General features: G+C 33.2%; 1 protein-coding gene across 7 annotated transcripts in view; it reads right to left on the minus strand.

Annotated features, from left to right (window-relative positions):
* Positions 1-9,910: 9,910 nt before the first annotated feature.
* LOC110030571 (tRNA-dihydrouridine(20/20a) synthase-like) overlaps positions 9,911-22,006 on the minus strand; it is a 90,485-nt gene continuing 78,389 nt past the window's right edge. For all 7 annotated transcript variants that reach the window (XM_020733339.1, XM_020733338.1, XM_020733337.1 and 4 more), the window contains 4 exons: positions 19,101-19,173; positions 18,923-19,006; positions 11,003-11,083; positions 9,911-10,268 (listed from right to left, as the gene is read on the minus strand). In XM_020733339.1, coding sequence (XP_020588998.1) covers positions 10,065-10,268; positions 11,003-11,083; positions 18,923-19,006; positions 19,101-19,173 — 442 coding nt within the window. In that variant the 3' untranslated portion in view covers positions 9,911-10,064. The remainder of the gene's footprint in view (positions 10,269-11,002; positions 11,084-18,922; positions 19,007-19,100; positions 19,174-22,006) is intronic.

Consider the following 22,006-nt stretch of genomic DNA (forward strand, 5'->3'; position numbering starts at 1 on the left):
ATATATATATATATAATATTATATTATATTAAAAGTTTCTTTTTAATATGTCTTAAATCTCATATTGTCTTAGTAGGCACGAGTTGAGAGATAAAACAAGAAAGAAGAGAAAATACAAGTTTATGTGTTTTTTAGGTTTAATGAGTCTATAACCTTTTATTCATAAAACAAAGCTTATTTATAATCATAGGTGGCTCCGTTTACAATCATAAAACAACACCTATTTACAATTACACACACACACACACACACACACACACACACACACACACACACACATATATATATATAATAAGAAGCAAATAAATATTGTATTTTGAAATTTAAATATGAAATATATTAAAACATAAGCATGAATGTTTGTGTACAACTAGGTGGTAGATATATGAAGGATCAGAATTGTCTATAGGTATTCCTTAGTTAAGAATAGGCTCAGCCTCAGGCCTTTGACCATAATAATCTCTTCGAAAGGCTTCCTTTTTAAATTAGTGATCCAAACCATAAGTGTGCGTGAGGCCAATTCTGAATGGAAACTATCAGCAAGGCAATCGAATAAGGGCAACTCTTAGCCCTAATCAAAGTGATTGACTACTACACATAAAAAAGGTAGCACAAAAAATTCTCAATTTGTCATGCACATAAGTAAATTAAAATTTTATCAGAGCCATCATCAGCCAAAAATTAATACCACAAAAGGATTTGTTATATATATATATATATACAATCTGATTGTTGGGCTAGAGCCGCTGACAACCTAAGAAAGCAAAGGCTATTTCATACCAGATATTGGTGATTAGTAGCACCAGCCCTGAACCCTCACGAATTCATTGGGTTAGGAAACATAGTACAACTCTATTGTACAACTCTATTGGCATGAACTTAGCAATGGATGATTTTACATCACCACCCATATCACTAACACCTCCAACTTATAATCCACTTCAATGATCCATATAAAACTGGCACAATTCGAATATCTTTAATCACGAAGGGGGTTTGAGCATGATATTTAAAGATCAAACCCTTAAGTATTTGATGTTATGTTGTGTTAAGATATATTGGGTACATTTCATGGAATTCAACTTTTCATTTAATTAATAATAATTATTATTATTTTAGAACCATTTTTTAGATTAATTTTTTTCAATACTCACAATGAGTCTAGATGACCTCCAAAAATGCTTAAAATCTTGTTGGGACATTCAGAACATGGTTCTAAACAATGCTGAAAATTTTAAAGTCATTTCAAGTTCATTTAAATTTTCTGTGATTTATTGAATTCGCCAAACGATTTTAAAATAATAGACAATTTAAAATATTAATAATTCAAGAACAATTTTTTTAATACTTTTACCTCTTATGATTCAATTAGCCTATGGGTGAAGGCTTAGTTCAATTTGGAGTTTTACGAGAGAAGTTATGCAAGTGTTATCGTGAGGGGTAGAACTGCAAGTATTCAATTTACCACTTAAATCTCCCTTATTTATCCCACCAATAATCTTTAAGGGTCCCTATTTAGTTAATTAGCTATTAATTTCAGTGAGCTAACTTATACAATTCATATTCTTATCTTTAAATTGAATGAAGAACTAGTTAAGGTATTTTTGTAGTTTTAGAGGTGCTTCATATTCTTATCTTTAAAGTGAATGAGGAACTACCTAAGGTACTTTTCTAGTTTTAGAGGTGCTTGAATACATGCCCCTAAATTTGGTTAAAGCATGGAAATTTTAGAGTATTTGGCTGTTCATTTCTTACTCAAGGTCTTTTACTTTGAACCTTAATAATTTGCAATTATGTATAGTTCCTTATGAGACCTTTTAAGATCCTATGGGTAAACTTGCAATTTATGGGATATCATTGGTTATTTACTTTATGTTATCATATTAGTCCTTCCAACTCATGGAGGGGGTGTAAATCAACAACTTAAATGTTTCCAAACTATATTCCCTTCCACTTTGTCATCCAAACATCTACATCTTTTAATTCTTAACAATTCATGAATTTACATTTTTACTCTTTACATGTATTAAATGATTTAACGGCTATCCCAATCAACCCTTGTGTTTCTGGCATTTCAATAAGTATTTGATCATAATTTTTGCCCATTTACCCTCAGATGCAATTATGATATTTACAAAAACACCCCTATGATAAACAACTTACTAACTATGCCACAATGGTTCCATTTGTTGTTAAAATTTGTCAGTCATCCACCCATATGCTAATTAATGTTTTAGATGTGAGTTTGTATTTTTCTTAGATGAATTTTATTTTCTGTAACTATTTAAATTAAAAATTATGAAAGTACAATGGAAATTTATTTAATTTTTAAAAATATATTCTCTGTTCTCCAAAATTTTACAGAAGGTTGTTGAGGCTGAGAAGGTCAGTCAGAGGAAATTTCATGTCAATTTGATTTATATTTAAATTTTTATAATTTTTTATCATTTTAATATAAAAATATTTAGAAAATATACTTTATGTTTATGTTTTCTAAATTTCTCTAGTTCCCCTAGACCTAACAAATTTTATTTTTTATTTTTATGAATTTAATTTTATTTCTTATAATTATTTTATTGAAAACAGTGTTAAATGTCAAGAAAAATTAGGGCTTTTGATATAAGAGAGGTCCTGTGACCTTGAAAAAATCAGAGGGGATCCCTAATCACATTGGAAATAAATCCTAAAAATTTGATTTCATAATATATTATAGTTAGTTTTAAATAATTAAAATACCCTCTGGAGTGTTTAATTAGTTAAAAATTAAAAATATAGTAAACATTTTTAGTTTTATTTTTATTAATTTCTATTTTGTTTATTATTTTCAGAGGTATTTTTATTTAATCTTTATAATTTTTCTTTGTTGAGATATGAATTTTTGAAATTATTATGGTTTTTCTGGATTTATTTAATTCCAAAATACCTGAATTTCTTACTTAACCATGACGATGCCTCATCAACCTTAGACTCATAGAAACACCATGCGTCGGTCGCTGATTCGGTGCACTTATACCTCAGTCGCTGACTCAGCCCGCCCCATGGTGTTATGATTCGAACCGTAGCACCGTTCGACCTGATCTGTGCTGTTCGTTCCAAATACATAGAAATGGATGACATTCGTTCATCATCCCAGTTGTATTATAAACCGAGAACCGTCCCAACCTTAAGATCTCGCTCGACTCTCAACCAAGTCACGTGAGGTTTGTTCCTACAACTTCATCTAAGTGAGACTAACCTATCGGGACAGCTAGGTGGACATGAATTTTTTAGTCTCTTAAGAAAAGCCCAAACCAAGACAAATTTAGATGTTTTGAGTCTATACCTTAATCCAAGAGGTGTGACCTCAATTGGATGGGTTAAGAAGCTCTGCCTTGATGCCACAGACCTCCTCCTTGTTTTGATTCGAGCTGTGGATGAGCATAGGTATGAACTTGACCAAATGGTGGATCAGGTTTGGTCTAGTTCTAAGTTAGTGGACGCGAGAAAGGTGGATTTTGATTGGGTAAGTAATTTTAGGCTATGGGGAAGCTTTTAGAAGGTTCAAAATAGAGTTTTGGTGAAGTTGATTTTAAAGGCCGAAAATGCCCAAGATTTCAGAGGAAAAATTAGGGTTTTGGGGATGGTGTGAAGGCTTGGGAATGATGGGGATGAGCTTCGCTTGACTGTGGGAAGGGTTTGAGATCAAATTGGTAGGGCTTCACCAAGGTTTGTGCACTTATTCTTTTTTTGGTCGTGGGGTGCCCTATTTATAGGCTCAGCCATGTAAGAGGAGCAAAGCTCCAATTGGCTGGCTTAAGGGCTTAAGTGGTTGCTTATGTGGACCTCTAACAGGGAAGGAAAATCAATGGGCATCAGTCAACAAGGATGTGTTCAATTTTGTTTTCTACCCATAGGTGGCTCTCATGTTTGACCTCACCGACGACCATGGTGGAGGGGAGAGCCTTGGGTAGTCACAAATTTGTTGTGAGAGGTCAGTGATGGGGAATGGTGAAGCCAATTGGCATGAACCTCGGATAAGCATGCTTGATTTAAGTGTAAAGCGCTTAACTTAATTTTGGGTAAGCTTTGGGTCCAAGGCATGTAAATGGGTTTGGCTCACCCATAATGAAGGCTAGGCATGATTTTAGCATGGCGGTTAGGATGGATAAGTCCCAATCATAGGGATTTGGACTAATTTTTGGTTTAGGTGAGTCATTAGAGTGATTAAGTACTTTTTTGGGAATCGTGAAAGTGTGGCCTCCTTTAGCCATTGAAGGAATGGTGGCTTTCATGAAGCCTATGCATGGTCCATTGGCTTGCACATGGCTTGGGTGAAGCCAAGTGGCTTGCCTATGGCTTGGGCATAGCTTACATGGCTTGCATGAAAAAGGTTTTGATGGATTTTTGGACTTTAAAAATTATTTCCCATGAGTCCTAAATTTGGTCATTTCCATCATGTGGCTTCCTACCTTATGCTTCATTTTGATGTAAAACAGTAGGAAATATAGAAACTTTCTTCCAGCCTTGATGTCAATTTTTTTTTGGTTTTCAAAGCTAAATTAGCATATCACTTTATTTCAACAAAATCTTGCACTAAGTGGGCAGTGAAGTGCTTTTTCACTATGAAGACTTCCTTGTCCATTTTTGGATACCTTTGCAAATAAATGTCTAAGCTTTCATAAACCATAACTCACTAGAAAGCAACCCTCGATGGAAAATTTTAACCATATGAGCAATGTAAATAAGTTCTTCAAATATATTTAAATCAGAACCAATTACAACAAATTTTAATTACTCTAGCGAGAAAAAGGTAGTGATTACATACAAACCACCCGAAACTTGCAACTTTCAAATCAACCCCCATCTTTCATCTATTTTTCAAATTCCCGCTCAAACATCAAAATTCATCGTAAAACCCCAACTCATAGTTTTAATCTTTATCAAATTTTTAATAGTTTGATCCACAAGTAAAAACATCGGTCCGATACTTCAAGAATAGTTATTATTATTATTATTATATATATATATATATAGCAATATCATTTTAAACTAGCTCAAATTTTGATAGGGGTGGTTCTTGTCAGATTCATGACAGATAGATTGGAAAAAGACAGAGCAACGACTTGAGTGAAACAAGTCGTTAGAGGATAATCATAAGCTTTGCATAAATGTCCTTCCAAATGATGTCATAGAGGATGAATGCGTAAGTTTGGGATTCAAATGGAAGCACATCAATTATTGTAAATTAATAATATAAAATTGTAAAGGCAGTTGAATGGAACTCAGGACATGATTGATGATCGGTTCTTTAAATAATTAAAATTGGATCCATCATCCCAATCATAGATGAAGATATGATATAAAAGGGCCCTTTTTTTTTTGTCAAAGTTGTTGGAGTTCGGATTATGAAAATTTACATGCATGCCACACATTTTTTTATGTATTTACATATCTAATTCCTTAAGTTTTATATTTATATTTATAGTATTTTTTATATGATCAAAATATACCTTGGACGGAACACGCGGTCAATTGAATAAGCAAATAAAGGATCCGCCAGCATAGGAGCGAGCGAACCAACACTTCGATAAGAAATGATTGGATCCAATGAAAAGAACGATAGTCGTGAAAGTTATTGCGGTCAACTAACTATAGAGAAACTCAAGGGTATTACCGACATTTCATTATGTAACGTTTGTTTACTATAAATATGAAAACAGTAACAATTAAAAAAGGACACGAGGGGATTATTAAGGTTTGCTCTCCTAAGACTTCTGTCTTAATCTCCACTCTCTCCCTTCTTCTTCTTATTTACACTCTATTACTTGCGTGTGATTCATGGACAAATTTGGGTTCAACACCCTAATAGGTGCGGTGGGCGTCGATCATGTCGAGAACAAAAAGAGCAAAAACTCAAAGAGAATAATCTCAATCTCAGGAATAATTGACAACATGACTTGTACCCGTGATTTTGTAACTCAACTGATCAACGAGGTCAAGGAACAGATGATGGAGGAATTCAGAGGTGTTGCAAAGAATAGTAACGCCACATCACCCACAAAGGATGATCAACCTCACCAATGACGACGCCCCCAAAGCATATCAAGACACATAATCCTTATAGAGTGGGTATCATGTCGCTCGACCATCGAAGAAACGAACGTGCAGAAGCACCACGACTTATACCACCAAAAAAACACTTTCTCCCAACAAATCTTTGAAGTCAAGCCAGAGGTGTTTCAAGGTCTCGGCCTTAGGCTCCCATTGGGATTCATCGAATCCAGCCGACCATATTACTTCTTTCGAGTCAATCGTATATTTATTAAGAGGTAGGAGACTAAAGAGACAACAGAATTGCGAATTTTGTAATATTTAAATTTGAGGTGAAATACGTAAATAGCAATGTTTTGTGCGCTATGTATGTAAAAATCCCTATTTTAAACACTTGGTGCAAATGTATATTGAGTATGTTATGCAACAGTAAAATAAGAATTCGAATCAGAATCCTCTAAATGTTGAATGATTAATTTATAAAAGAGATTGGGTATAAATGTAAAATGCATGTACTTTGTGCATTTATTTTTTATTTTGTTTAACCAAATGGAGTTGTTTAGAGCAGAATAATTTAATGTTTTTTTTAATAATCGAAGGCAGTAAATAATTGTTTGAGTATTTAAACGTAAATGATTTTTTATAATATAATTTAATGTTGGATTACAGTAAATAATTTACATAATAATAATAATCATATGTAGTGTTGTTAATGATCCGATTTCGAACAAAAGTAGGGTCGGATTGAAATTGGCTAGTTGCTCTTTAGATTTGATTTCGAGTTGAGCATGCTCATCATTGAATCAAGCTCAATCAGGCTCGAACTCAAAACAAATTAACTCAAATTGAGTTATTTGAATTTGTTTTAGCTCGGAATCGGATCGATCCAAATGGAAACTGACTAGCTCAAATTGAATTATTTGGATCAGTTCCTATTAAAAATCAGCTCGAAATTAGCTCATGACTCATTATATTCAATTTTATGAAGCATTATATATATAATTTTTATAAATAAAAAAATATAACGATCCAATCTTTGAGTCATTTCGAGCTGACTCGCGTATGCCTCAAAATTAGCTCGAAAAAAAATTTGATCCAATGATTCTGCTTATTTATTTTGATTCGATATCTTTCTGAGCTAAAATTCAAATTAATTTTGGGGCAATTAACGATCTTTTAAACAACGTGGGATATATAATATATGTTGGATGATTGGCACACAGCATGACCTCAAACCAAACTCATTGGGATTGTCAGACTATTTGCAGAACGTTTTAACTGCTCATTTATTTTTGTATATTTAAGTTTTGATTCAGTATTATTTAATATTAACTTCAGATTGCTACCAATACAGAACTGCTACCCATTAATTATGGATGCAAACACCGCCAGCTCATAAACAGTAACAGACACTGTGGCCATGGAGACCATTTCTCTCAAAATAGTAAAAGCTATATATATATATAGCTTCTCTAGCGAAGAATATAACAACTTAAATTTCAGTTAAAAGCCACCGCGATATCACATGGCTCCTCATCAATTCAAAAATTCGGTTAAAAACAACAATAAAACTTTTGTTCCACTAAGTGGGGTCGGCTACATGTATATTTTTTCTCCATTACATCCGTTGTGAATATGAAAATCGGTCTATATATCAGCATCAACATAGCTTTGTACCTCTAAGAGTAACACCCTCAGTCGATATATCAGCATCGACATAGCCTTGTACCTCCAAGTCTTCTTGAGAAGCTCAGTCAATATATCGAGCACAACTTCAGTTTCTCAAGAGTAACACCCTCAGTCGATATATCAACATCAACATAGCCTTGTACCTCTAAGACTTCTCTGATACCAGTTGTTGTGAAAAAAATGACGGCAATTAATTATTTCCTTTTCTCATGTTTGACAGTGAGAAAATGAAATAATTAATGAGTTTCATTAATTATTTTATTAATTCCTTAATGGGTCTAATGACATGATGAAATTAATAAATAAGTATGTTAGCTCCTCTTGTAATCTATCGGGATTTGATTTCTCAAGTTTTCTCTTCGACATTGGTAGCTTTCCGGGTTTTTCTTCTGGTGTGTTTCTGTTTGAAGCTCTTGGGTAGAGAAAAAGGAGAGGAGAGGACAAAGAAAAGGGGGGGAGAGAGATATATATTGTTCTTTTTTGTAATCGTCGAGACGATCGACGGTTGTAATCCTCAAGGTGATAAAATCCTCTGCAGCTCCGTGGACGTAGGTAATTTGTCGGACCACACATTTGTGTGTTTCCGTTGTGTTTTCTGTTTTGTAATTTTTCGCTTTATTGCCGTCATTTTTCATAACTGGTGGTATCAGAGCTAAGGTTCGGATCTAAGGAAAAATGATGACTGGAGATGATGTGATGGCATTAGAGATCGAGATGTTTAATGACACAGATTTCGGTTACTGAAGGATGCAGGTAGAAGACTACCTCTATGGGAAGAAACTTCATCTTTCGTTACTGAGAAAGCGACCGGAAAAGATGAATTCCCTGCCAGGGAATCAACCTTGGGAGCTGACAAAACTTTCACCAGGGAAGAAAGCATTGCACAACAAGTGTGTGTACCAGGTGAAAACTGCGTTTGATGATAGTAAGAGGTACAAGGCTAGACATGTTGAAAAATGCTTACAGTAGAGACATGATACTGGCCATGCAGTGGGAGTTGTAAGCACCCAAGAAAGAGCTTGGATGTATAAAGCGATGTTGATGATGATATGTCGACTAAGGGTATTACTCTTAAGAATTTGAAGTTGTGCTCGACTTCAGCTGGTCTTCTGATATGAAAATCGGGGCTTTGAGTTGCAGAGGTGGAGGGTATCACGTTTGAAGAAAAGGGTGACGTAGCTAATGAATGATGCCGCAAGTGTATCAGTCTTCAAGTGAGAGATTTGTTGCGAATATGGAAACCAGCCCACTGTTCAAATTGACATTTCTCATGTTTAACAGAAAATTGAATTTGATACTCGAAATTAATTACTCTTAGTTCCTTCTATGATTTGCTGCATAAGAGAAAATGAAATAATTAATGTGTTTTATTAATTATTTGATTAATTCCTTAATAGGCCTAATGACATGATAAAATTAATAAATAGACATGCTAGCTCCCCTTGTAATCTCTCTCGGGATTTGATTTCCCAGGCATCCTCTTCGGCATTGGTAGCTTTCTGGGTTTTTCTTCTGGTGTGCTTCGGTTTTGAAGCTCTCGGGTAGAGAGAGAGAGAGGAGAGGACAAAGAAAGGAGGGGGAAGAGAGAGAGAGTTCTTTCTTGTAATCGTCGAGGCGATCGATGAGTATAATCCTCAAGGTAATAAAATCCTCTGCAGCTCCGTGGACGTAGGTAATTTGTCAAACCATGCAAATCTGTGTGTATCCGCTGTGTTTTTTGTTTTGTGATTTTTCTCGATCTAATTTTTCGCTTTATTGCCATCATTTTTCACAACAACATCCTATCTAGTGTCATATTTTCATTTAATTCTAATAAATTAAGTTCACTTTTTATACAATATGCTCAAGTCTTCCTAGGTCTATGCTCAAGTCTTCCTAGGTCTTATGCTCAAGTCTTCCTAGGTCTGCCTCTGCCTTTTTTAACATAAATCAAATCAAAATATCTACCCTCCTAATCGGATCATCAAATAATCGATCTTTAATGTGACCAAACCATCTGAGACGACTCCCTCCTTTTGTCCGTCACTAGAGCTACACCAACCCTATCATAGATATACTCATTTCACATTTTGTCTTTAAGCATAAATCTACTCATCCGCCTAATCATTCTAACCTCGGCAACACTTAGTTTTATACTTCTATTTTAAAGGCCAACATTCAGCATTGCAGGTCTCACTATTGTCTTATAAAATTTTCCTTCCAGTCTAAGTGGGGTACTCAAAAATTTGGTTACTCAGCATGCAAAATTCATCATCACCTCATTTACATATCAAACTTCTGCAAAATCATCTCATCGGTTGACTTGTAACTGAACTAAGTATATATTTCTCTATCTTAATACAGTTTTACACAAAATGAAGCAATGTTCCCTCGTCCTCAGCATAGGCTAAAGTGTCGTGGGCTTGATCTATGTTATATGGAGGTGGCAATAAGGCATCATCAATATGTGCAAACTGGTCGCAGCTGGATGGAGGACCATTCACAAGTGTTGAATCTAAGACATGGTCGGGAAAGTTGACCAATGTTTCTTCCAGAAAAGACTTCACAGACTGCACAAGCAAAATAAACTTCATCTTAGTGTCACATTCCGTCATCTTCAAGAATAATTGGCAAGCTAATCATGAGAAAAAAGAAATTATCACTTTTTTTGAGATTTCAAAAAGTTATAATTGTGCTATCGAGCTCCTAACAAATACCAACCGTGCCCGGATTGAAGAAACGAAACATGAATACTAGCATTTTCTGTTTGGATTACTTAATATAAATCATCTATTTTAGAGACATATTTGTTTACACTCTTTTGTACTTTATTTCTATAATGTTATATTTTATTTTTATTTTTAACTGATGTTTTATGAATTATAAATCTAGCAAAATCCTTTTAAATTCCCTAAGCCTTTTAAAAAATTATTAATGAAGAAAATGATTAATTTGAGGCGCATATTTTTATCATATAAGTTTTTTTTGCACTTAATATTCTTTCTTGTTTGTATAATCAAGAAAATGTCCAACATTGAGACTTAGTTTTCTTTTTCTATAAGGATTTAATGTATACATCATCATACATGATAATGGTTTTTTATGGTGATTTGATGAATCATCTTTTAGGGTTCATGATATCACCACATTATCTAACTTATTTAGTATCTGATTAAGCCAAATTCAAATACTCATGCATGCACCGAATTCAAAAACAGAAATAGGCTTTTTAAAGGCCCTAAAGAAAAATTAATGAACTTAATGCACAAGATGTGAAGAAAAGTTGAGGGGAGTTTTTACGTACATTGCAATGCCTTAATGCAGCATCAGCCGAGCGTTTCCACTGGCTATTACCAGGTTCCGAATGAAACAGGTTTAGAAGAGGCTTTCAGAAAATAAGACAAATAATGTTAAGGGACAAATGTTAGGCATAAACAAAAAAGCAATAATAAAAAAGAAAGACATGGTTGTGAACTAAATTGTCATCAATTTGTAAATAATTGAAGGTTTCCACTTGAGAAAACCACTACAATGATGCTGCACAACACGGGACTAGGTTTCCAAATATTAACTAATATGATGAGTCATATGCTTTTAAGTAAGGAAAATATAGAGCATACAATCACAAGATATAAAAAATAAATAAATTGATTTTTTTCTTTAAAAACTAGAAGTTTTTAAGAATAGTTGACGATGAAAGGATCATTAAAATCTAGGAAAATCAGCAACGATTGAAAGAAAGAAAATCAACGAGCAAATAAATTAATTTGCAAAAAATTTGATTTTCAATAAGGGGGCGTTTGGCTGCAAGGAGGATTTAAGTTAAATTGGATTTAGTAAATCCAGTAAATTCGGATTTATTAAATCTAAAAATCATTAAATCTAAAATAATGTTTGGTTCACTTAAGATTAAATCCAATTAAATTCATTTGAGGTGTTTAGCATAAATCAATTTCACATATTTTTTTCTCGCGCTAAATCCGTTAAATCCAACTAATAAGTGGATTTAGTAAATCAAGATTTAATAAACAGAATTAGCAATAATTGGATTTAACTTGACAACAGATTTATCTAACCTACTTATTGTGTTTGGCTAGATTTAGGTTAAATCTAACTTAAATCCTCTTAAAAGTATCATATCAAACCCTCTTAAAACTCTTAAAAGTATCATATCAAACACCCCCTAAATCATTTTTATTAAAAATAATAGCATTATGTTATGTGTGTGGAGCCGAAGCATCCCAAGCAGCAGGTCATGGGCGCTCAAGCGCCCAATAGGTGCTCCTCACAGAAGAGTCGATGCCTCTGCCCCGACCTTTGACGCATATGCTCCCACTTTTAGTGGGCTTTGACAGGGAAGGTGACGCTTATGCACCCCCTTTGGGCGCATAGACACCCAATACTAGGTATCGATACAGAGAGATCGACGCCTATGCGTCAAGTCCGGGCGAATAGGCATCAAGAGCAATTATATGATGGGATATTTTTTAATATCGATTTCAAATGGCGTAAACATTAGGGCTTAGGGGTTTCTTCCTTGGGCATTCCTCGACCAACATCCTGGTGAAGCTGAGAAGTGTCGAAAAGGTGAATTTCAGTGATTCGACATGATTTTTGCATCGAATTGGAGAGAGAAGATTATAGAGCGAGTCATGTAAGTTTCTTTGTGTAGAGAAGACACTGGTGTGAGTTCATTGTTAAAACTTTCTGAATTTCATAGCAAAATTTTTTATGGTGTAGCTCCATTATTTTTTCCCGTTCTTAGGTTTTTCCATGTAAAATTCTCGTGAGCATTTTTAATTGCTTTGATTGAACTTTAAATTTCATTTTTTGTTTTGGTTTTCTCGAATTTGTGTGATCATGTTATTCCGCAGTGTGGTTTAGTTTTTAATTGATCTTAAGCCCCAATAAAGTTGAGACATATTCTTTCGAATTTCCTATCAAACTGGTATAAGAGCGCAGTTCGATTCGAGCGGGAACAATGAACAAAGAAGCAAGATTTAAAGTGAAGAAGTTTAATGGGACGAACTTCGGTTTCTGGAAGATGCAGGTGGAAAAATTTATTGTATAAAAAAAATTATATTTATCACTACAAGGAATCACAATGAAGTCTGAGTCTATACCAATGAAGGAATGGGAAGTGTTGGAACGAACGACATTAGGTTTGAACCGACTGTCACTTTCCTCATATGTTGCATTCAACATTGAGAATGAGAACTACGGTGAATCTAATGATGGCACTGGCCAAGATGTAAAAAAAATCTTCTGCTTCCAATAATATTTTTTTATGAAGAAATTATTCAACATGAAGACAGTGGAAGACAGGTCAATGGCAAAACATCTCAATAACTTCAATAGTGTGACAAGCCAGTAGTGTTCTATGTGGATCAAGTTTGATGATGAGATCAGAGCACTGGTGATATTATCTTCATTGTCAGACAGCTAGGATGGTTTGATACGACGGTAAGTAATTCTTCAGGGACTTCGAAGTTAAACTTCGATGATATTGTGGGTGTAATGCTAAACAAAGAAGTTTGCACATTTTAAATATAGGTTTTGTGTGATAGGAAATAATGTCAAATTCCACACATCAATCTGTCATTCTTTGAAAAAAAAAAAGAATCCAAATTTAACAACTTTCAAAATCTCCCATGAAAAGTAATCTACGCTAAATTAAATCTGAAATCATGTTAACGAAACAAATTAATCTAAAGCTAGAAAACAAAATACAAAATTTCACAACGAATATAACACTTCTCGACCAACATCACTGGCATGTCTTCAAAACAAAAATAAAAAATAAAAACTAAAATATGATCGATATAATGCTTTCAACATAAAAAAATAAAAATACTTCCACCAAATCTACTAGTTTGTACAAATTTAACTTTGATTAATTTAGCGGTCAATGCTCAATAAACAATTCTCCTTCCTCATAGATTAATCAAAAAAATATCATAATTAAGTTTGCCTTGTTAATGAATATAAAATCCACTATTAACAATGGCATAATATTGTCATCCAGAATAGTTTTAGAAATAAAGATGCAACCATATGGAAGAAAATTAATGTGGATTCATAAGGAAGAGGTCCAAATTGTAGAATCCAGGGAACAAATTGAGGATATACCGAAATTGTTTGAAAATTTTAATTTGAAAAAATTAGTCTCAGTGTGATGTATAATTTTAAATGGCTTTGCGTTCATTGCATTCAACCTGTTAAAAGTTCTAGATGGAAGCTGATGTTGGGTGCCTCGTCCACCAGCTAGCTCAGAGCTGGTTCACTGCATAACCTATTCTATCTGATTCGCCCTCTTGGGTAGGTCAACCGGTTTTTAAGGGTTAATGGGGTCATTAGTTCTTTCCTTTTTTATTTCAATTAAATTTAAGGTTTTTATATGGCATGTATGTCTGCGTGTGTGTGTTATACAGTATTTGACTGGTTTAGATAGCTATAGAATTTGGTTCAAGAAATTTTAATATCCACTCAGGTTTCTCTCATTTATGAGTGTTATGTCATTGCTCGTGTAGCTCTATATTTTAGAGTGGTGTTGGATCCTTCCCAACATCCCCACCTTAGACTCTCAAACTACACCAACAGTCACTATTCTCCGTTGCTCACTATTTCCAGTCAAACCCAGGTTATAATCAACCCTTTTCATTCACAAGCACCCATAGATTCTAATCTTACCAAAACGCCATCTTCGTGAAACCATAGATCAGTGCCATTTTTCTCTTCGTAGAACCAAATTTTATATACCAAACCTTATATCCTCCAATCAAACTCCTTCATACCTCTACCAAGTCCCTCAAAATCCAAAAACCATCCTTTTTCCCTTGTTGAACCCAAGATTGAAGGAAAATCCACCACACTATTAAAAAGAATTCCGTAAAAATGTGTTTAGGAGCTTCATGGAGGACATGCAACAAAAAAATTTATCGAATTACAACTGTCATGACTCGGTCTAATAGCTTCGAATTAACCAAGTCAAGAACAACGATCGGACGATATTAATATTTAAACAACTATTCACAGAGTTATAGAATCTTTCAAAATATAAAAAAACTACTAAGAATTCCACAATTACATATGAATAAATTTAAATCATCCAACCATAATAGAAATAATTTGTAATTAAAATCTCAATCTACACAATAGTATATCACTATCCAAAAGAGACGATACAAAAAGAAACTATAAACTCATCAGAACATAATATTTATCCGTTGTAGACCTTCTGTAAAACAAGTTTTTTCTACCAGACATATCAACCTAATGTTTTTCTTTTCCTGAAAAAAAATATTAATTGCAAGAATAATTTTGACTTAGTAAACAATTATAATCTTTATATGTATTAAATCATTATGTCAATGCTATGTATGAATGATCAAAGAAAATGTAATTTATTTATTTATTAAACTTTAATCTTCCATGTTAAATTTATCTCTTTCCATTTCACTTTAAGTATTTACTATTTAAACCTCTATAAGAGTCATAACAGGATTATCTTCATACTCAAAGGCATCCAAAAAAAAAGATATCGTTGGTACCCTAAAGAATGTTCATGAATGTACCATCAAATTGCACCTGAAGTTACGTCTTTACCATTACCTTTAACGTGTATGCAAGCATCGCATCTCCTGTCAATACCATCTGAGGTAATCTTATATGATTTAAAATTTTATATTTTATTTCATATGAATTTAAAATAATTTCAAATGCAAATTCATGTCCATTATTATCCTCCCATTTACGATATCATTTCAGACTTTCAAAATACAAGAGAAGAATAAAATACTTATTTTAAACAATTTAATAAAGCAATTATTCATTTAAAAAAATATTAATTTAATGCATAAAAGAAAATAATCACTCACATATGTCTTACAAGATCTCTCAAATATTTATTTCTCCCCTAACATCTTTGGGCGGCCACTTATATTAAATGAATTTGCATAAATTAGATAAGAATCATATTCTTAAAAGAAATGACTAAAATATGTCTAAATTTTAAAAAATATATATTTTTTGAATCAAATACTCCTTTTAGTTTTACGCAAAAAAATTTATTTGCCTAATGTTATTAAAACGAGAGCATAAATAAAAACATAAATTACCTCCACTTGTCGCTTTCCTGCACCGTACAAAATACACGATCCAAAATATTTAGCCTTTTGAATCTAATTTCTTTAATCCCTTATTGAAATCATAATATTAACATTATATAAATAACACACACATTAACTTCATTAGTTAATTTAATGAAAATCTAATGTACCCTAAAATCTTTCGGTTGCCCAACAATCTTCATTTTCCCTTGCATAGGAAGTTCGTGTTACTCCATTGAAATTTGGGATTTAAATAACTTTGATCATGATTCAAATGCATTTACGATTAACATTAAATGAATAATCTTAAATATATATAAAATATAATTATTGAATTATAATCTAAACTATTTTACCTTATATATTGTTTGATTGTCCTAACCCACATGAAAGCTCCCCTAAAATTTTTCGGCTGCCCAATAATCTTCATTTTCCCTTGCTAGAAAGTTCGTGTTACTCCTCCATTGAAATTCGGGATTTAAATAACTTTGATCATGATTCAAACGCATTTACGATTAACATTAAATGAATAATCTTAAATATATAAAAAATATATTTATTAAATTATAATCTAAACTATTTTACCTTATATGTTGTTCAACTGTCCTAACACACACGAAAGTTCCCCTTCTCTCTACAGATCTGAATATCTCCTTCATGCCTTCGGTCTAGACTCGACCCAGAGGAAATCCACTTCTCGCATGAGAGATGCGACCTCCCTTCTCTTTCTTCTTCTCCTTCGCACCAACAACTCCATTGCTCTCGAAACACCCACACATGAAGTCTTTGACTCTGCCGCCTCCTTCACACCTCACCACACGCACTGGCCTTTTCCTCTATTGGCTTCTTCTCCTTTGGTATTCCTTTTTCCTTTGCAAGAGCACAGTTTCGTAACCTGCTGGAGTAGGGCTCGGCTTCCTCTTCGCCTACACGAAGTTTTCTGCCCTTTTCCTCTTCGACGCGACTTGATCTCACACCACAAGACCTCGACATCGCTTGCCTTTGACTAGGTTTCAACATCAAAGTAGGTAAGAGACGCTCATTAATCCATTATTTCAACTTGTATCTTCTTCCTTCTTCTTTCTTTCTTCCTCTCCTTCGCTGTCATCGTTCTTCTTCTCTTGATTTCTCTGTTCTCCCTCTTAAACTTTTCAAAAAATTGAAGATAGACTCACGATTGAACCCCCCTCACAACCCTTAAGCTTGACCGTAACGACGGTTAGACCACATGCCGATTTGATTTTTTTTTAATGAAAATTCAATTATTACAATAATAATGCTTCACAAATTTGAAAGAGAATAAAAAAAAATCACGCATATCCATAATGATAACCCATCAGCGGAAGAAGTTAACCCCTTCCACCAAAAGGTTTTCAGTGAAAGATCAAATATCTCAGTGATTTTGCCTTGAATATCAGATAAAATAATGACTTTAGGGTAAAAATCAAATTGTCAAACTTTGATGGTCATATGAATCCGAAAAAAATCATAGAATGCCTGCAAATCACGGAATGAATCTTTAAGTACAAAAATATTCCACAAGATAGGAGAGTCAAATTGACAGTAATTGAAATCAAGAACGTTTTTAATGGTGAAAAAATTTGAAACGCCTAAGGTAGGATAAATGGAAGAGTAAGATTAAAACATTGTTGAAGATTAAAAGCGAGATGCAACACAGATATTCTTTTTGTATTATTAGCAGAATATGTTTTAAAAACTCCACAATCTACAATATAATATGCTATCCAAAAGTTTGTATAAAGAACAAGAAGCATATTAAAAAATTTAGGCCTTATACTAAGAGGCCAAAAAAGGGTGGTTCGCCAAGCTCTCAACCCAAGATATTTTACCCTCCAAATTTTGGCAAATATCAAGAACTTATTTTTTATTCATTTCTAGCAATATTTATACTATTATGTTAGGTTCTACAATTCAAAATTAACAAAAATAAAATAAAATACAAGGGAAAAAATCAATTAGTTTCCGAAACTAGCTAGAAATATATACAATTTCTTGAAAAATTCCTTTTAAAACCTTCAAAGAGTCTTCCCCCTCTATTGAGAATATCTTGTCCATACAAGCCAATTAAGTTGTCAAACTAGTTGATATAACTTATGTATTTGCTGAGATAGCTCATGCTCCATTTAATCATGTAGCTCTATTTCCCATTTCAGTTTTAGCCCCAATTCCATTAAACATCACTCCAATCATTGCTCTTAAATAATAACTTCCAATTAAACCTTCGTAACATTCCCAATTTTTTGTCACATTCAATTTTGATATCAAATTTATTTTAAAGCCTAACTCTCAGATTCATATAACATCGTCAGCTTGATTATAAATTAACAAATTTTCATTATATCCTCCTAACTCATAACACTGTTGGGGCACATCTCAATTTAAACACCCACAATCTTAACCGTAAAAATTAGATCCTCATATATATCCTCATTCTTCTATGTAATAAATCTAATATATTCAAAAACCTATAAGCCCAAGGCATTATCATATCATCTACAACAACAACAACAACAACAAAGCCTTAATCCCACTACGTGGGGTCGGCTACATGAATCTTTTTTCTCCATTACGTCCTATTTAGACGTTATCGTATCTTCTAATAAAATCAGTTGATAATTTTTAACATCACATCAACTAAAGTTGCATATGATATATGTAATCATTACTCTACCAATTCTGAACCTCTATCTTCAAAATAATTTAACTGTTGTTTTAACTCTCACTTTAGTGAATTTCTCACAAATTAGAAAACACGGCAACAACGAATTCAACATAAACAAATTACAAGCTATTTTATATATTAAAAAAAATACCCTCCTTTGAAAATCATTCAGGAGCAATGAGCTAACTATGGCATTTCAGCAAATCGTTATGTAAGGTGGATCTGATATGATAACAAGTTTGTCAATGTGAAAAGTTGCGTTATGTCGAAAACATTCAAAATAACAAAATGCTTAAGCATGATAATAGCGGTTGTAAAAGTTTTGATTTTAAAGGTGCATTCTGCAAAAAATCAGAATCATGCCTGTTCATATATTTGCAGTTTCGACTAATTATTGGACATAAATTGTAGAGCACAAGTTCTTCTAACAAACCTTAACAAGCTGTCTAACATTTGGTTTATTAGATCCATACTTTCCAATAACCGAGTCAGCGTATTCTTGATATTGTTCGAGGATCTGGAAAAATTGAATTATCAGATAATGCAGTATGTTCTACAAAAATAGCAAAGTTAAATGAAAACAAATTGAGAAGCCAAATTTGTTGCAGAACCTGACGCCGAGAATTTCCATGATAGCGAACACCATATATTGCAGCATCAACATGTCCTAGAGTAAACCATGGGCTGCAGATTTTGTGCTAAAATGATCATCCATCAAAAGTAAACATAATTAACTAGATCTCATAAAATACACTACGTTATGCAATATTTTTTATAAGTAACATCAAGTAAAATATATTAAATCAATATCCATTCCTGCAGTCTAAGCATGCTCTTTGCAGAGTTGGTTTCTAGGACAGATTTATGATCTTGTTATATGGAATTAGTCATTAGTTTTTGAAAAATCTGAGAAAAAAATTTATTCCACATATAATAAATTATAACCTACTACATATAATAGAATGACCGGCATACCAGTCCACGGAATTGAAAACCGAAGTCCCTGCAAATTTGGAATCCCACAAAAATAATAAAACATAAAATTAGGAAATATCTAATAAAGGAAAAATTAAATATTGGAATATATTCCAAGTAAATGGAAATAAATTCCATCCTAATCGCACACTCCCCCTCAAACTAGGTGGTGTTGTACAAATTAAACTTGAATACAATTTATCATGGTTGACCCTCGATGGTGCTTTGGTGAGAATACTAGCAATCTAAAGTATTGTTGGAACATAACTCAGTTAAACAATTCCACTGTTAACTTTTTTTGAGATGAAGTTTTGGTCAATCTCGACGTGTTTTGTTTTATCATAGTGCACATGATTTTTGGCTATACTAATAGTTGCTTGCATGATTATCACTGAACATATTAATTGTGTCATTTGTCTCAGCCCCGAGTTCCCTTAATAGCTTTTGAAGTAACATTTCCTCACATATTCCTAGAACAAGAGCATATGATATTGAAATTCTGCACTACACCTCGAGACAATAGCTTATTTTTTTCTTCTCCAAGTGACGAGATTTCCCCAAACGTGTGAATAGTACCCAATGGTTGATTTCTTATCTCTTACTTCTCTTTCCTATATTTCAATCACACGATCTTCGAATCTTTTGAAGAGCAAACTATACCCAATAGTCATCTTCAAGTACCTCAAATTTATGTTTGTTGCATCCAAATGACTCTCACTTGGATTATTCGTATGTTTGTTTACTATTGATTGGGTATGCAACATCATGTCTTGTGTGTGACAGATAGATTAGTTTGCCCACAAGTCATTGATTTCTTCCTTTATCAACTAGACTATTTTTTTGGCACATTTGTTCAACACTTTATTGGAATCCATAGGTTTGTCAAAAAGTTTACACCTAAGCATATCAGTTTCACTTAACAAGTCTACGATGTATTTTCTTTGGGACATGATAGTTCCCAGTTATACTGAGCCACCTCCATTTCCAAAAAGTATTGAATAGTTCCGAGAATCTTGATCTCAAATTCTTGTGCAAGTATCTTTTCTAGTCTGAAAATTCCTTTGAATCATAACCTATCAAGATAATATCATCTATCTATACTATGAGAATAATAATTTTGTCACTAGGATTAGATTTAACAAATAGTGTATGATCAACTTAATACTGATGATATTCATTTGTAATCACAACTTTAGCAAACATGATGAACCCAGTATGAGAAGATTGCTTCAAGTCATATAAAGACTTCTTCAACTTGCAAAAAATGTCGTTCGACCTATTTTCAAAGCTCGAAAGTGTCACAACCCGACCTTCACATGTCCATTATTTTACTCTCATTTGTGATAGCATTTCAGACTTTCAAAATGGCAGACATGAATGAAATACTTATTTTAAATCATTTAAAAAAGCAATTATTCATTTAATAAAATATTTATTTAATACATAAGAAAATAATTACACATTTATTTTGAAGAAACATCTAAAATATTTATCACTTTACTTCCTTTAACTAACACATAAATCAATTAAATATGCATATAACTATAAGAATTTCATTCTAAAAGAAAGACTTCAATAAATCTAATGACATATGAATAAATTAACATATATAAATCAATTAGCAATTCCTTACCTTAATATTTAGCTTGCTTCCTTGCTCAACTCTTCTCTTTCTCCTCTCAATCTCAAAAATGTATATCTAACCTCAAATACATCCTAATTTCAAATATGTTTAATATTAACACTTAAGGAATAAACTTAGGCATGCATATAGAATTCATTAATTAAATTAATATAACCCAAACTCACTTTAAAAATAATTGTTGGACTCGATAGTTCTTCCCACATAATCTTCCACTAATAATGTCTGTTTTAAATTCATAAATTATAAATGTTAATATTATAATCTATTTAATTAATTAAATTTATATATTTAAAACTTAAACTAAATCAAATAAATTTATTTAACTTAAATTAAAACTCGCATTTTTACCTTAAAAGCTCAGGACCTAACTCACGCATGCGAGCTTCCCCACTTCCTCTTCTTCCCACACGAGAGCACCTTTCTTCCTCTCGCAAAAACAACGCCTCTCCTTTGGTCTCGGTTCGACCCAACAGAACAACGCGCACAAAGCTTCCTTTCGACTAGAGTTCCGCATCGAAGGTTTCCTCCTTTGATATGCGCTCGCGAGGTTTTCTTCTTCCTCCTTCGACTTCTCCTTCTTCTTCTTCTTCCTTCCACCTTCGCACAAATTTGTGACTTCTTCCTTCTCAACTTCAATTAGCTAGGGCTCGGCACAGCACATTACGTGCGGTCTTTCTTCTTCCTTCTCTTCCTCTCTCCCTTCTGTGATTTCTGTTACGATCTGGCCTGATAGCTTAGAGTTAACTAAGTCAAGAACTGCAGCTATACGGTATTAATATTTCAGTTGTGTTCCACTGTTGACCTCAATTTTCGTGAGGTCTAGTATTTCTCGTGGGAGTTAGGATCTAGCCTTAGGGGTCTTCCTGCGACTATCTTAGAACCTTAGAAGTGGTGCCC

This window comes from Phalaenopsis equestris, unplaced genomic scaffold (genome assembly GCF_001263595.1).
Source record: "Phalaenopsis equestris unplaced genomic scaffold, ASM126359v1 Scaffold000741, whole genome shotgun sequence".
In the NCBI taxonomy this organism is placed as follows: domain Eukaryota; kingdom Viridiplantae; phylum Streptophyta; class Magnoliopsida; order Asparagales; family Orchidaceae; genus Phalaenopsis; species Phalaenopsis equestris.